Raw genomic sequence first — 14,913 nt, forward strand, 5'->3', positions numbered from 1 at the left:
CCGTTGGTGTACGGCGCTGTCGCTCAGGTCCGGAAAGTGCTTCCTGTGCCTGCGAAGGCAGTACCGGGAAGTCTCGCTCGCGGGGACAGGCTCTGGGGCGGTGGCGGTAGGGACGGGCCCCGGCGTTCCGTGACACCCGGCCTGCTTCCCCTCGTCCACCCCCGGCCGGCGGCGACCGGCCACAGCTGCGGCGGGCCCGGGGCGTGCGGCCTGGGTGAGTCCGGCCCGGGAGACCTGCGGGGCCAGGCGAGACCGTCGAGGGAGAGAGCTAGCTCTTCACAATGCTAGTTGTGGGGGGCCTGCGTTTTCCTTCGGCGTCTGCGGGTGCAATCGTGGCATGTCCCTTCTAGCCCCTGAAGACCAGACGCACCTGTTCCTAGGGCCTCCAGGTTTAAAGGGGAGGGGGAGGAGACGGGGAAGACAGCCTCTGCCGTGAGGGCTGCAGCGTTATTTCTCCGCCTATCCTCTGGGTCTGCTGGGGCAGAATAGTGAGAGCCTTGGGGATGGGAGCTTCTTAAGTCGGGTTGTTGCTTCACGTTTTCCACATCTGCCCCCGCCCCATCCTGGCTCCCAATTGTTATTCCTTTTAGGATCGTTTCGTAATTGGACTTCTCCGAATCTCGTCCTTACTAACCTTATGCACTACACCCCGAACCTCCGTAAATTAAAAAATAGTGACCACCTTGGGATATTTTTGTTTTGTTTTGTTTTACCTGCCACTTTGCTGAGGTCGCCTTTCTTTGCAGTATATCATCCTTTTCAAGGCTCTTCCTTATTATTTTCCACGCCAGCTTCCAGATTATTTCCCCTTGCATTACATGGTCTCCCATCCAGAGTGTTCACATTATGACTTTTGCATCTCCTTCCATGTCACAGTTTATTAGTTGCTTCATTGGCTTCTTCCAGGAGATCTGGAAATTTCTACAAGCTGTCACTGAGATCCAGACAACCTCTGCACCTGCCCTTTGCCAGTGTTGTTCCCAGTCCCATCCCTGTGCTGTAGAATAAGCAGTACCGTCTCAAGTGCCAAAGGCTTTTAAGGTAGCAGGTGGCAAGAATTTCTGGCACAGTTTCCATACGGTAGTTTTTTTGGGACAGAATTACAACAACATAAGCTGGGCTGTCCATTATGATAGCCAGTAGCCATATGTGGCTTCTGAGCATTTGAAATAGGCTAGCCTGAACTCAGATGTGCTGTGAGTGTACAATACATTTCAGATAATGAAGACTTAGTTCAAAAAAGTGAAATACCTCATTAGCAATTTACATTAATGTCGAGGTGATAATATTTTGGACATATTGGTTAAATAGAATATTATTAAAATTAATTCCACCTGTTTCTTTTTGTTTTTTAATATGAGTAGAAAACTTAAAATTATTTATGTGGTTCATGTTCTATTTCTCTTGGACCCACACTGTGATTTAGAGCTTTCTAACTCATTTCTAGTTCCCCTTAATTCTCCATATTCAAAGACCACAGCCAATTCTCTTGAGCCTCTGGGGATGTTAAAGGAAATGGCCCTTTTAGGGTTCTAATCTAGATTGTTTGGTGCAAAGCAAAGGCCTCCATGTCTCTAGATAGTGTGTTTTGGCCGTCTCTTTATTTTTCACCTCCAAATTCCCTAGAACTAGTTTTTCTTTCTCTGAACTTGGCCCTCATCACTTAAATCCTATCTGGAAAGTGTATGTTTAAATAATTCTAAAACTTCTATCTCTTGTAGACATTTATCATTTTTGGTAACCTTTCCAAATCATCTATTCAATACCCCTTCTTCCTTCAGTACCTAAATTTGAGAAGCCTCATGATTTTTTTTTTTTTAATTAACTTTTCAGTTAAAATTATTTGGTTATCAGGTGGTGACGGCTTCTCACTTTCCACAAAAATTGTGTTTGAGTTCTGTATGCTATACAGGTGAAGATTACCTCTTAAAAGAAACTTTAGATACGTGATTTTGGAAATGAGAAATTATCTTTAAAATATAATGGCAATTTTGTTTGGAGTAAACGTGTTTTTACATAATTGGTTTTCTTTTTTTTTTCTCTAGATTTAAAATTTTTTCTTTTATTTTTTAAAAAAATTTTAAATGTTTTATTTATTTTTGAGAGAGAGAGAGAGAGAGGCAGAGTGTGAGCGGGGGAAGGGACAGAGAGAGAGGGAGACACAGAATCTGAAGCTGAGCTGTCAGCTTGGAGCTTGATACCGGGCTTGAACTCATGAACCGTGACCTGAGCTGAAGTCGGTTGCTTAACCTACTGATCCACCCAGGTGCCCCTAAATTTTTCATTTTAGAGAGAGCATGCACGAGCAGGGAAGAGGGACAGAGGGAGAGAGACAGAGAGAGAGAGACAGAGAGAGACAGGGAATCTTAAGCAGGATCCGTGCTCAGTGCAGGGCCCGATGTGGGGCTCAATCCCACAACTCTAGGATCATGACCTGAGCTGAAATCAAGAGTCAGGTGTTTAACCAACTGAGCCACCCAGGCGCCCCTATATAATTGCTTTTCTAAAGTTAGTGCGTAGTAGGATTCATAGACTGATTCTCAGCTGAAAGATGCAGTAGAAATGTGCCCTCCTAGAGGTTTTCACTCATTGTTTTTCCCTTCTAGATATTCCTTTAAATAATACATTTTATATTAATTGTGGAAAAGTGTGAAAGCATAGCTATTTATATAACTGGCATATTATTTTAATAATTTCCCAGGAATTCAGAAATTAGATGTTAGCAGTTACAGAGAAATTAGAGTTGTATTTATCGTATATGTAAGTCAGCGGTTATTTTTCTTCATGTCAAAAATTGCTCATGAAACTGATTTTAATTTGATCACCTTCCTGCTTTCTTTGCTCATCCCAAAGTTCTGTGTGCATTTTGAGATGTTACTGAAAACACCATTTGTCATGAGTTGACTACAACCTTTGTAATAGGAAAGATTTTCTAAAAAATATGGTACCACTCGTTATTCAGGAATTGAAGTTTTCCCTTTTGTTCTCCTATTTGGTATTTGCTTGACAGTTTGCAGACACTTGAAAAGACTCAAAGTCTTTGGCCTTTTTGTAACATTTTTTAAATGGTGGAGGCTCCTATATTAGATATGGGTGTGGACTTTTAAAACATTTTGAGTGTATTTACATTTGTATTTCAGATTTTTTGTGACACCTTGAACATGAGCCCCACACAGTGGGACTTCCCTGTGGAATTATGTTGTCGGCCTATGGCTTTCGTTACTCTTACGGGCCTGGATGTGGTTTATAATGCTGTCCATCGAGCTGTCTGGGACGCTTTCTGTGCCAACCGGAGGGCTGATCGGGTACCGATTTCTTTCAAGGTGCTCCCCGGTGACCATGAGTATCCCAAATGTAGACCTAAGGTAATGATGTTATGATTGAGTGAGGGCTTTCCTTCTCTCCCTCTCTTCCTCTGTGTGTGTGTGTGTGTGTGTGTGTGTGTGTGTGTGTGTGTGTGTGTATCTTTTTTTTGTTCCTGATGTCTGTGCTGGAAAAGCGATGGTTATAGTGATGCGTTAAGAAAACCCAAGGCTTTTTGTATGTATTACATTGTAGGTATATTTAATGATTTTTTTTTTTAACCCCAGGGGAATAATTACGTTATCATTATTAAGCTTTCTATCCTCGTTTTTTTTTGTTTGTTTGTTTTGTTTTTGTTTTTACTTGCTTAAAATCACCCCTAGTCTCCATAAAGTCCTCTCTAAAAGTAAGGTCTCACATTCTCCATTTATCATTACCTGTTATCATTATAGAATCCATGGCTCTCGCAGTTTGGTTCAATTTCACACACATATTTTTTGAGCACTTGCTTTGTGTTAGGTACTAGGAACTATACAATAGGCTGGTGACAGAAATTTAAATAAGACATAAAGACATACTTTCTGTCCCTGGAGACTTCTACATAAAATAAAACAATTTATATAGTATGGAGTGAGAAAAGGCATTAAGTTCAAAACTGACTTTTAGGTTGAACATCGTAGTGGAGACTCTGATTGACCTAGAAAAATAATGGGATGATGTTAATAATAGCAGCTAATAAAAGTGCTTACAGTGTCAATTTACTTTTTAAAGAAAATCATATATATTCACCTGTTATTATAATCTTATGAGTTGGTCTGGTCTGAAAGTCAGTTAACAAGACATCAGAATAAACCACCTGTTCTGCGTGTGTGTGTGTGTGTGTGTGTGTGTGTGTGTGTGTGTGTGTGTGTGTTTTCCCTGGAGAAGTGTTTCTGACAGACTGGTCTATGGACCGAGTATATCATCATCACTTGGGGGTGTTGATTAAAACACGAATGTAAGACCTCCTTGATGAAACTGTGGATCTGGTCGCCAGTCGATTCTTTTGCTTATGTGTAGGAGAAGAGTGGAGACACTGTTTTACGTTCCGGGCTGTAGAAGCCGTGAGCTGTCTCTGAACTTGTGCCAGTCACAGCACCCCGGCGCTCACATGTTTGTTCTTAGTTGGTGTTTGTGTCCAGGAGGGCCAGTGCCCAGCACAGCCGTCCCCCGTTTGTCCTGGATCCATTCTCCAGGGCAGGGAGCTTTTCATTTGCCCATTCCTTGTTCCTTCCTGAGTCCCTAAGCTTTTTGTGTTGGGTTTCCTTACTGTCCTCATCTTTCCTCACTTGAAGTGGATGTTGGATCAGCCTGAGTGGAGCAGTCTGAGTCGGTGTGGGTGCTTTGGAAGTCATTAGAGGTTTCCACGAGTTTCTTCAGGGCTAATATTCACATCTACCACCTCTTTCCCGTGATGTGGCACTTAGCGCTGACCCAAGTGACTGCTATGACATTTCTGTATTTAAGAGTTGTCCTGCATTTCTTTCGTCATGCACAGTAAGGCAAAATGCCATCCTGGTAATATGTCTTTGAAACAAGCAGATCCAGGGTTGAGATTCTACCTCCGATGCTTGTTAGCTCTTACTTTATCTCTGTAAACCGGAGCTTCCTCATCTTAAAAATGTGTCGTGTGTATGTCGAATGAGATGAAGGCACGTAAAGTGCCCGTCACTCAATAACAGGGGCTTCTGCTGCTACTTTATCAAAGAAGTCTCTTCAGCTTTTGCCCCTGTTCGCAGAGGACTTCCTACGAATGGTACATTCCCAAGGGGATCTTAAAGACGGGTTGGATGAACAAACATCTGAATCTGGTGCCGGCCCTAGTGGTCGTGTTCTATGAACTGGACTGGGACGAGCCTCAGTGGAAAGAAAAGCAGTCCGAGTGCGCCACCAGAGTGGAAATTGTCAGGTATGGGTGTCCCCGTTTCCCAGACTGACCACGTTAGCTGCCCATGTCTGTTATTTACCAGCACTTACCGAAGGCAGCCGAGAGCTGTTCAGGCTGCGCTGCCCTCCAGTGAAACTTGTCCGGTTCCTAACGGGCAGCTTCACGTTAACTTGTACAAGGCTAAGCTGTGTGAAGAAATTTAGAAGACATTTCGGACATTAGTCCGAATTTCCAAATGCTTTCCTCTTGCATGTATAATATTTTGGGGAGAGAAAACCTAATTTGCTATTTAGTCTCACAAGACACTTGTCTTATCACCACTGCTGTTTTAAAATACTTCTTTTGGATGACCAGTCTATGATGTATCGCTATAAAGAGAGAAGTTGTGTTATGACTTTTACACGAAAGTGTTTATTCCACTTTGCTTTTGAAGCAGATTTTTGTTAGGATTAGAAGCTCGATACAAGAGTATACTTTTAAAACCTCAATCATTGTAGCATAGAGGTTTCTTTGTGTGCAGGAAAAGATTTCCTCTAATCTTGGGTGTTTTTAGTTGAAATTTATCTTCCTTCACCTGAATCATCAAGCTTGTACTTTATGTAAAGTCTGGAATACATTGTTTAAAAGTTAAAAGTTATGTTTAGTTAACTTTATTATTTTCCCATTGCAGGCAAAGTTTACAAGGGAGAAACACAAAAGTTGCAGTGGTTCTGATTCAGAAGAAAACTCCATTGCCCCCAGGTAACAAAAGATTAATTAATAACGAATTAATTGCTTTATGTTTCCCATCCATGTTATCAGGAGGTGTAGTTTTTGATGTTAAAATCTTTCATGCGTTCAGTTACGGGAAAGATGGTGTGTTCACTTTAAAAGGTACAAATAATGCATCAATAAATGCTTATTATAAAAAGAATTAAAATACATTAAAATGTTTTTAAAAATTAATGTTAAAATGTTAAATATTAAAATATTCTCCCCCAGCCCCAGTTCACTTACCTCACCATGTAGACATCTATCTATCGACTGATGAAACAGTTATTCACTTGATCTTTTAAAAAAGAATGTTATCTGAGGTCTGTTTGAAGTTATATTCTGTATGTAATTTTTTTTCTTAACATGCAATGGGACAAAGAAAAATGCCATAGGATTTCTAATTTCTTCTAAGAAAATGTCTTAGTTTCAAATGCTTATTTCTTCTACCTTCTAAGACTTTGAGAGGCCAGAATGTTTTTTGTTTCTCTTTTGAAACTTGTGGCATTTTGGAAACCACTTTCCTGGATTATTGCTTCCATTTTTAGTTACGGTTTTTGAAATAGTTATGTGGCATCTCTGTTGGCATAACTTGGCCTATCTTGGCTCCGTAGAAAATTCCACAGGGTTTTCCTAACAGATATGTACTGTGTAACTTCTGAGGACCCCAGAGAGCCCCCAAGGATCCCAGGAGACCACCTGGCATGGTGAAAGGGGGTTTGAGTTTTTCTTCCTAATTCTGTTGTTTAGATTTGGGGAGCCATTCGTTTAGAAAAAACACACCAATCATTTTATTTCTCTATCTTTATGGGATTTGTTAACAGGGGAAGATGTCACGGCGTCAGAAAGGGCTGCGGCTTTATGTAATGCGTGTGAACTCTCAGGAAAATCTCTGTTTGTGCTGCCCCACACTGACCACCTGGTGGGTTATATTATAAGGTAAATCAAGATCTTAAAATGTTTCTTCTTTAGATTGTTCATGAAGCATTGAAAAATTGGTTGTGTAGATTCATTTAATTAACAAAAACACGTGTTCATGGGAAAAAATATAAACGGTGCACAAGCTATAAGGTGAAAAGATAAGTCCCCATTATTAACGTTTTCCAGTTCTTTAATATAACCACTACAACAGCTTCTTAAGTTTCTGTCCAAACATGGCTTTTAATATGAAAATAGATGTAATTGTACAACACATGCTGAACTGCCACTTAACGTTACCTCATTGACACCATATACACATCTAGGTCAACTGCGGTTTTTTGTTTTAATTTTTTTTAATGTTTTATTTATTCTTGAGAGAGAGAGAGAGAGAGGGGGAGACACTGAATCTGAAGCAGGCTCCAGACTCTGAGCTGTCAGCACAGAGCCCGGCACGGGGCTCGAACTCACAGACCGCGAGATCATGACCTGAGCCAAAGTCAGACGCTTAACCGACTGAGCCACCCAGGCGCCCCTCTTAAATATTCTTTATAAATCCCTTGTATCTAAAAGGCATATGACTTGGGGACACAGCAATATCTCACAGAATATGTGACCATTATCTGTTGTTTTCTAGCTTTCAGTGTTGCAGAGAAGTTTTATAATATTACATTTTTGGCCAGGTTGTATTTTAGACTTGAACCTTTTCACTGATTTTGACCATAAGATGGTTTGCCTTTTCATTCTGTGTAAGTGTCCCTCTTAAACTCAGGAACAGTGTAGTCAATCTTTGATTATTAGTTCCCTTCCATTTGTTCCTGTGTCTCAGAAGCAAACTTCTGGAAGTGATGTCCTATAGGAAGTAATAGGTCATTCCCGTTGGTGTGTAAACGACACAACTTTAGGAAAGAGAAGTATAAATTCCACAGTAGAGAGCTTGAAAAGGCAACAAACGAAAGGATGAACTGCGAGAAAACTTAGATGCAGTCAGCAGGTAGAATCTCCGCATGGAAAATGATAAACAGTAGGTAGTGTGGATACTCAGTCAGATCGGTGGTGCTGAGGCTGAAATTGCCATGATTGCCCTGAACGCGGAAGGAGAGGACGGTGCGTTTTGTGTTTTCAACTGTGAGCATTGACCTCTGGGGAACAGAGAGGGGGCAGATACCTAGGAAACTGGTAGCACACTCGTACTGCTTTTCCTCCACCAAGGCCCATCCCAGCCCCCCAGCTGGCCTCGGACTTCCTCTCCAGGCTTTTGACAGTTCCTGCCTGTACGGTGCAGTATTGCGCCGTTCACGGCGCTGTTTCCTGTCACCGTGCTTTTGTAGGACTCCTGCCTTCCAGCTCCCTTTTCTGGGCTCTGTTACTCCACTTCTGTGGCTGAGTTCGCATGCAGCCTCCTTAAGAAAGCCATTGTCCTCCATCCATCCTGCACCTTCATCCACTGATTCTTCACTGTGGGGATTTTGGCCTCCAGGGAACATTTGGGAATGCCTGGAGACATGTATCAGGGCCCCTACTGAGGCTTCCTAATACTGGCATCTAGTGGGTAGAGTTCAGGGGTGCTGCTCTGCACCCTTCCGTGCACAGGAAAGCCCACAACAAAGAATTACCTGGTCCAGAACACCAGTGGTGTTGAGGTTGAGAAACCCCGCCTTAACGTCCTCCTCAGCTTTCAAATTCAGTGCTATCGTGGGTGCAAGAGAAACAGAAACTGTGGCTTCTGCCCTTAACCACTGTGGTCTTACTGGGGATAATGCCACATTTGAGTAAGGAGGGCTGTGTCGAAATTACTGATATAAAAAGCAAGTGCTCTGGATCCAGGACCTCCAAAATAGAGATGCGAGCACCAGGGGTAAGACCGTCCACTGGACGTGAGGGAAGACATTATTACACCTTTCCTCATATGGATAGTTCATCTTAAGAGAGAGGGTAATGCTGAATATCGGTAAATCTTCATATTCAGTGTCTGATCCGGGAGGGAGTTAGCAGAGTTCCCGGTGGCATCCTCACTCATTTGTGTGCTTTCAGAACATTTTGATGTACATATCAAGTATATAGACTACAAGGTTAAGTGATTCAGTTAAGTTTTTTTAAATATTCATTTATTTACTTATTTTTTAAAAATGTTTATTTTTGAGAGAGAGAGAGAAAGAGTATGAGCAGGGGAATGGCAGAGAGAGAGGGAGACACAGAATCTGAAGCAGGATCCAGTCTCCGAGCTGTCAGCACAGAGCCCGACGCGGGGCTTGAACCCTTGAACTCTGAGATCGTGACCTGAGCTGACGTCGGATGCTCAACCGACTGAACCACCCAGGGCCCCCTGGTTAATGTGTTTTTTTTAATGTCAAAGAAACAGAATGTGTATAAAACTCCTGTGATGTGTTGAGTGATCAGGAGACTCTTGTGCTTCAGAGGTTCACTGATCATTTCAAGTGAAAATACTTAAAAGAATTGTCAAGCTTCTCATGAGTTAAGCATTTTTCTTTTATAAAAATGTGTTCTAAGTCCAAAGGCCTTCGTCTTAGGACAGTAGACTATCAGTGTCATGCTAACCAGCAGATTTTTTCTCTTTAATCGTATTTTGTCTTTCAAAACAAAGGTTACCCATTTATAAGACTTTATAGTTCAGCTTAGATTCATATGTTCTTTCAAAGTTAGAACCTAACTTTAATTATTTTCATATTTTAACATTTTAAAAAGTGTAGTTTTAAAAATAGAAAATCTTGCCTTAAAATAGCAAATTTTTAAAGTTTAGGCTTAGCCATTTTTTTTCTTAGCATATTTTCCTCAGATGTACCTAAACTCTTTGAATACAGCTTCAAAATTGTGTTTTATTCCGAGGAGGAAAAGCCTTGAAGTCCAGCCTTTATCTGACTGTGAATTTAGCTTTCTTTCATGCCGTGGGCAGATACTTCTGATACATACTTATTTTCACAAAAGGAGCTTTGAGTTGTTTATCTGTCTGTGATCAAATTTTCTTTGTTCTTATGTTATCCTAAAGTTAGGGAACAAAGTGGGATTTGAATCCTGTAAATGCTACTCTTCTGTCAATTGCCAGTTCTCATTTTTGGTCCTTTTTTCCATCAGTTTTCTTATCCTTTAACCTTAAATATTAAAATCAGAAAAAATAGTCAAACTGAATGAATATTGTATATCTGTTTCTTTCACACTTCCTATAAAATTACAAAATAAAAGAGTGGATTATAAATAACTAAATGGTTTTGGGGGTCTTTACATTTTTTATTTAGAAATTAAGGATATTTTGCTTTTTATCTTTATCATGAAGTAAGCTACAGACATTATCTCTGTCATGATTTTACTTTTAGGTCTTACAAATATGACTCTTGAGAATAGTTTGGTTTAAAATAACTTTAGTGTTTGAATGTTGATTTTTTTTTTAAACAGATTAGAAAATGCCTTTTATGAACATGCACAGACTTATTACTACACTGAGATCAGAAGAGTGAAATCTCATAAAGAATTTTTGAATAAGACAACACACCAGGTACATTATTTTTCCTAAAGAAGGAAATAATAGAAGCATTCATCATTGATTATTTTAGAGGAGTTTTTTAAATGTCTGTAATACTTTGATGTTTTTAAATAGCTTCTATGCTTTTAAATTTTTTTAAAAGCTTTTAAAAACTAATTTCTCTTTCTACTTTTTGCCCTTAAAGTTCTTAGAGATTTTTATAGCTTCCTTAACTATACTTGTTTGTTGGAGTAATTCTTGATCTTTAATTTTGAATACTTTTGTGTTTCCTCTTAATAAACATTATCGTAATTTTTACATTATAAGAGAGTATGTGTAATGATATTTTTTCTATTCTTTTTTTTTCAGCTTTTATTTGTTAGACATCAGTTCAAAATAGCTTTCTTCAGTGAATTGAAACAAGATACACAAAATGCCCTGAAGTAAGTTTTTAATGGTTGTCAAACTAAATTTTTCTTATCTTTATGTTAACAGTAACGTATTAATGGCAGTGTCTGAATCTCAACAAAAGTTTAATTAATTTTAAAATGTTTATGTTGGTTAGGTTCGTGTATGTAGTATTTGATTCGTTTAGAGATGAATGGAATATAATATTTTGAGATTTTAAAAGAATTTCCGTTTTATTATCAGAAGTAAATTTCATACTCTCATAAAGCTTTCTGGTCTAATTTGATTACATTTTGTGATCTAAAGAAACATTAAAATTCTTCCCATCCTGTTGACTACTTATTTGTATAATCGGTAAAATCTTTGTGTTGACTGACTTCCACCGCTAAATATATGTTAAATATTCCTTATCTAATACGATGAATTTCTGAAGATGTATAGTGCATTTAGTTAGTTAATCTATGATTTTACTTATTTAAAAAAAATTTTTTTTGGTTTATGTATTTATTTTGAGAGAGAAAGCAAGCAGGGGAGGGGCAAAGAGAAAGGGAGAGAGAGAGAATCCCAAGCAGGTTCCATGCTGTCAGTAATGAGCCAGATCTGGGACTTGAACCCACAAACTGAGACCGTGACCTGAGCTGCCCAAACTAGGAGATCGTGACCTGAGCTGAAACCAAGAGTCAGACGCTTAACCGACTGAGCCACCCAGGGGCCCCCATGATTTTGTTTTTAATTAAATTTTTGTTAAAGTTTATACATCTCAGCATCATTTTTCATTCGAAGGCTCTGCTTAGAGCTTTGACGAGTAGTTGTGTATGTGTTGGTAGTGGTTACGCATTTTATTCCTTTGCTTTTACTAAGCACAATTTAGTAAAACATTTTTTTCTAACTTTAACTCGGTTTTTAAAGGTTGAGTGTGGCAGTGTAACATAGGAATAAAAACTGAAGAGAGGCTAAGTGTGCAGGGCAGAAGAATAAGAGAAACAAAAGTCAATCTACTATTCAGAGGAATATTGCAGAAACATCTTTTTTGTTATTACTGAGGTGGGGAACACCAGATTGTGTTGTGTAAATGTCAGCAACTCCATGGGATGGTAACTGGCTTCAACGTAGTTCACTTTGTACCCATGGTACCACTTCTAAGTCTTCTCAAAGGTAATTCTGGGAAGACAAATTTTACCAGGGGAAGTTAGGAGCAAAGAGTTGTCTTTGGAGAAGCCTGGAGATTTTCTCATCCCCTTCCATCCTCAGGGGAGGCATTCCTCTAGCAGGCTCTCCTGTCTCAGCCCACTCCCCCTTCTCCAGCCGGTGCCCGAGATCGGCAGTGGCCACTGAACTTGTAGACATACTTGGGTTTAAAAGCTGTTGACCTGTGCCCTGTCTCGATTAGCACCTTCTGTGCTATTACAATTTCTGTTCATTGGAGAAGCTCACAATGGTGCTTTTAAAAAAAAGCTTATTTCTTTTTAACAGAATGCTGACTTTTTAACGTAATTCTGGACAGTTGTCTACTTTCGTTTTCAACTTACTTTCTATCAGTTATTGACAGACGTTAATGACAGAACAATGCACTTGCAATGGTTCTGTTCTTAGTGAAAAGTCATTGATTCCTCCCACATACTAGTAATCAACATCATTTTTCAGATGGATATGTATAAGTTATTCCTAAACTGTTCAGTGCTAAGAAGTGTTTCCTTTTTCTAATAATTTGTTCTTGGGAATCTTTTCTTGAGATTTACTTATATCATAATTAACCATGTTCCCCATGTTTGCATTAGGAATTATAGGACCGCCTATAATCTTGTGCATGAATTGAGAGCCCATGAAACTAATATTCTGGAAATTAAGACAATGGCAGGATTTATAAACTACAAGGTAATGGTTCTACTTCCAAATGAAGAAAACATGTCTTTAAATATTAGATTATCTTTTTGAAATTTGAAAATCCGTATTAGTTACTTGCTTTGAAAGTGAGTATTTGATTAATTAGGCTCTCCTCTTGCGATGGTTCTGTAGCAGAACCGGCTGTAATGCTTGCTTTCGAGTTTATGGGTCCCAGAGTTCTCCCTTAGGGCAGTTTTATTTTTGTAAGACTCCTTTAGGAGGGGTTTTTGTTTTTGTTTTTAAGTTTATTTATTTGTTTTGAGAGAGACAGAGCGCAAATGGGGGAGGGACAGAGAGAGAGGGGAGAGAGAAAGAATCCTAAGCAGGCTCCACGCTGTCAGCACAGAGCCCGATTTGGGGCTCAAACTCACAAACCATGAGATCATGACCTGAGCCGAAACGGAAGTCAGACGCTTAACTGACTGAGCCACCCAGGGGCCCCGAGGGGCTTCTGTTTTTCAGTGGGATAGGAGGGAGAGAGAGAGAGAAGAAAGCTGCCTATATTCGTGAATTTTTAAAGATGCAACACATTCAAACTATGTAAGCCTCCCTTGGTTTAATGGCACAGCCATAGAAAAGGCGTATCTGTTCACCTCGGAGGAAACTTTTATACCTGTTATTTGAGCATTTTCAGATTGTATGTGGTAGAAATAGATGCCTGCAGAAGGCAAGCGAGGGGTTTTTGTTTTGCTTTTAATCTTTCCGCATTCATGTTTTAAAGACGGCTAACACCGGGATGGTGACGTGAGGGCGGATAGACACTTTGATTCCTTATGTAAATGTAAACTGGTACAACATCTATAGAGAAGGTTTTCGCAGTAACTATATGCATTGAAAGGGGGTGTTTCCTTTAACCTAGCAATTCCATGTCAGGAAATTTATCTAATGTATGTGCTAGTAATAAGACTTGTAAGTCACGCATGTGAGGATATTTGTTGCACCTTGTGTAGGAGGAGATTGGGAGCAACCCAGCAATAAGTGACTGGTTGATGTAACTTATAACTCCAGACAAGGGAATATTCTATAACTATTAAGAATGAGACAGCTCCACTTATTGATATGGAATATTAGGTAAAAAAAAAAAAAAAAAGTGAATCACTAAACATATTGTGAAACTATTTATTAAAAATGATAAGTTGTATATAAATGACCACACACTTATCTGTGCAGAGACTATATTCTGAAACATACTGGGAGCTGGCTGCCTCTGGAACAGGAAATTGGATGGCTGAGGGGCAAGGATGGATGAGAGACTTAACTTTTCATGTATTCCTCGTACCTTACAAATAAAACTGATGATAAGCATATGGAAATAAATTTAGGCCGTGTTTCTTCTGTTTTTCCTTTTACCTTATGTCGATGTAGATTATTACTGTTTTGAAATAGCATTCCAAATAAAAAGCTTTCAAGAATTTCTGTAATCCTTATTTGATAAGGAGGCCATTGTGCTGTAATTGTGGTACAGAAAAATCTTTAGCTTTCTGACAGTTATAGTCTGTGCTTGCGGAGGTGGTATTTAATTTTCACCAATCTTTGTGTTCTTCATTGAGTATAATTTTTGTGTATTTATTTTGAGAGAGAGAGAGAGTTAGGGCGTGAGCAGGGAGGAGCAGAGAGAGAGGGAGACAGAATCTGAAGCAGGCTCCAGGCTCTGAGCTGTCAGCACAGAGCCCGACGCGGGTCTCGAACCCACAAACTGTGAGATCATGACCTGAGTCAAGTCGGATGCTTAACTGACTGAGCCACCCAGGCGCCCCTATTCTATACTTTTAAGAAGGTTTTCTAAGGTATACGGTGCAAATATGGAATAATTTTATTTCATTTATCAAGGAGACATAACCTCTGGTTTTAGCATAACGATTCTAATAGAGAAAATCAATTCCGTTGCCAAGAACCTGAGAGGAAATTTCATAGTCTTTTTAAAGTGCATCTCACTTTTTACATATTTTTAAATGAATATACCTTTTGACCTTATTTTCTTCTTTATTTTGGGGTTGATTCCACATTTTGCAGATCTGCAGGCTGTGTTTTCAGCACAACACCCCACTGGACGCAATCGCTCAGTTCCGAAAGCACATAGACTTGTGTAAGAAAAAAATCGGAAGCGCAGAGTTGTCTTTTGAGCATGCCGCATGGATGTCTAAACAGTATGTTTTAAATTGTACTTTTGGAATTTTTTTTTTTCTTTCAATACTTGGGATTTGGAGGGATGGAATTAGCATGGACTCTAAGTTCTACATGGAGC

At 39.6% G+C, this 14,913-nt stretch overlaps 1 protein-coding gene across 1 annotated transcript in view; it reads left to right on the plus strand.

Moving 5' to 3' along the window:
- Positions 1 to 45: 45 nt before the first annotated feature.
- TRAPPC11 (trafficking protein particle complex subunit 11) overlaps positions 46 to 14,913 on the plus strand; it is a 47,884-nt gene continuing 33,016 nt past the window's right edge. Inside the window, exons 1-9 of the mRNA XM_019422321.2 lie at positions 46 to 214; positions 3,141 to 3,365; positions 5,082 to 5,251; positions 5,901 to 5,971; positions 6,805 to 6,919; positions 10,310 to 10,409; positions 10,746 to 10,819; positions 12,563 to 12,659; positions 14,682 to 14,815. Of these exons, the coding sequence (XP_019277866.1) occupies positions 3,162 to 3,365; positions 5,082 to 5,251; positions 5,901 to 5,971; positions 6,805 to 6,919; positions 10,310 to 10,409; positions 10,746 to 10,819; positions 12,563 to 12,659; positions 14,682 to 14,815 (965 nt within the window). The 5' untranslated portion in view covers positions 46 to 214; positions 3,141 to 3,161. The remainder of the gene's footprint in view (positions 215 to 3,140; positions 3,366 to 5,081; positions 5,252 to 5,900; positions 5,972 to 6,804; positions 6,920 to 10,309; positions 10,410 to 10,745; positions 10,820 to 12,562; positions 12,660 to 14,681; positions 14,816 to 14,913) is intronic.

Source organism: Panthera pardus, unplaced genomic scaffold (genome assembly GCF_024362965.1).
Source record: "Panthera pardus isolate Hobbes unplaced genomic scaffold, ASM2436296v1 HiC_scaffold_13, whole genome shotgun sequence".
In the NCBI taxonomy this organism is placed as follows: Eukaryota; Metazoa; Chordata; class Mammalia; order Carnivora; family Felidae; genus Panthera; species Panthera pardus.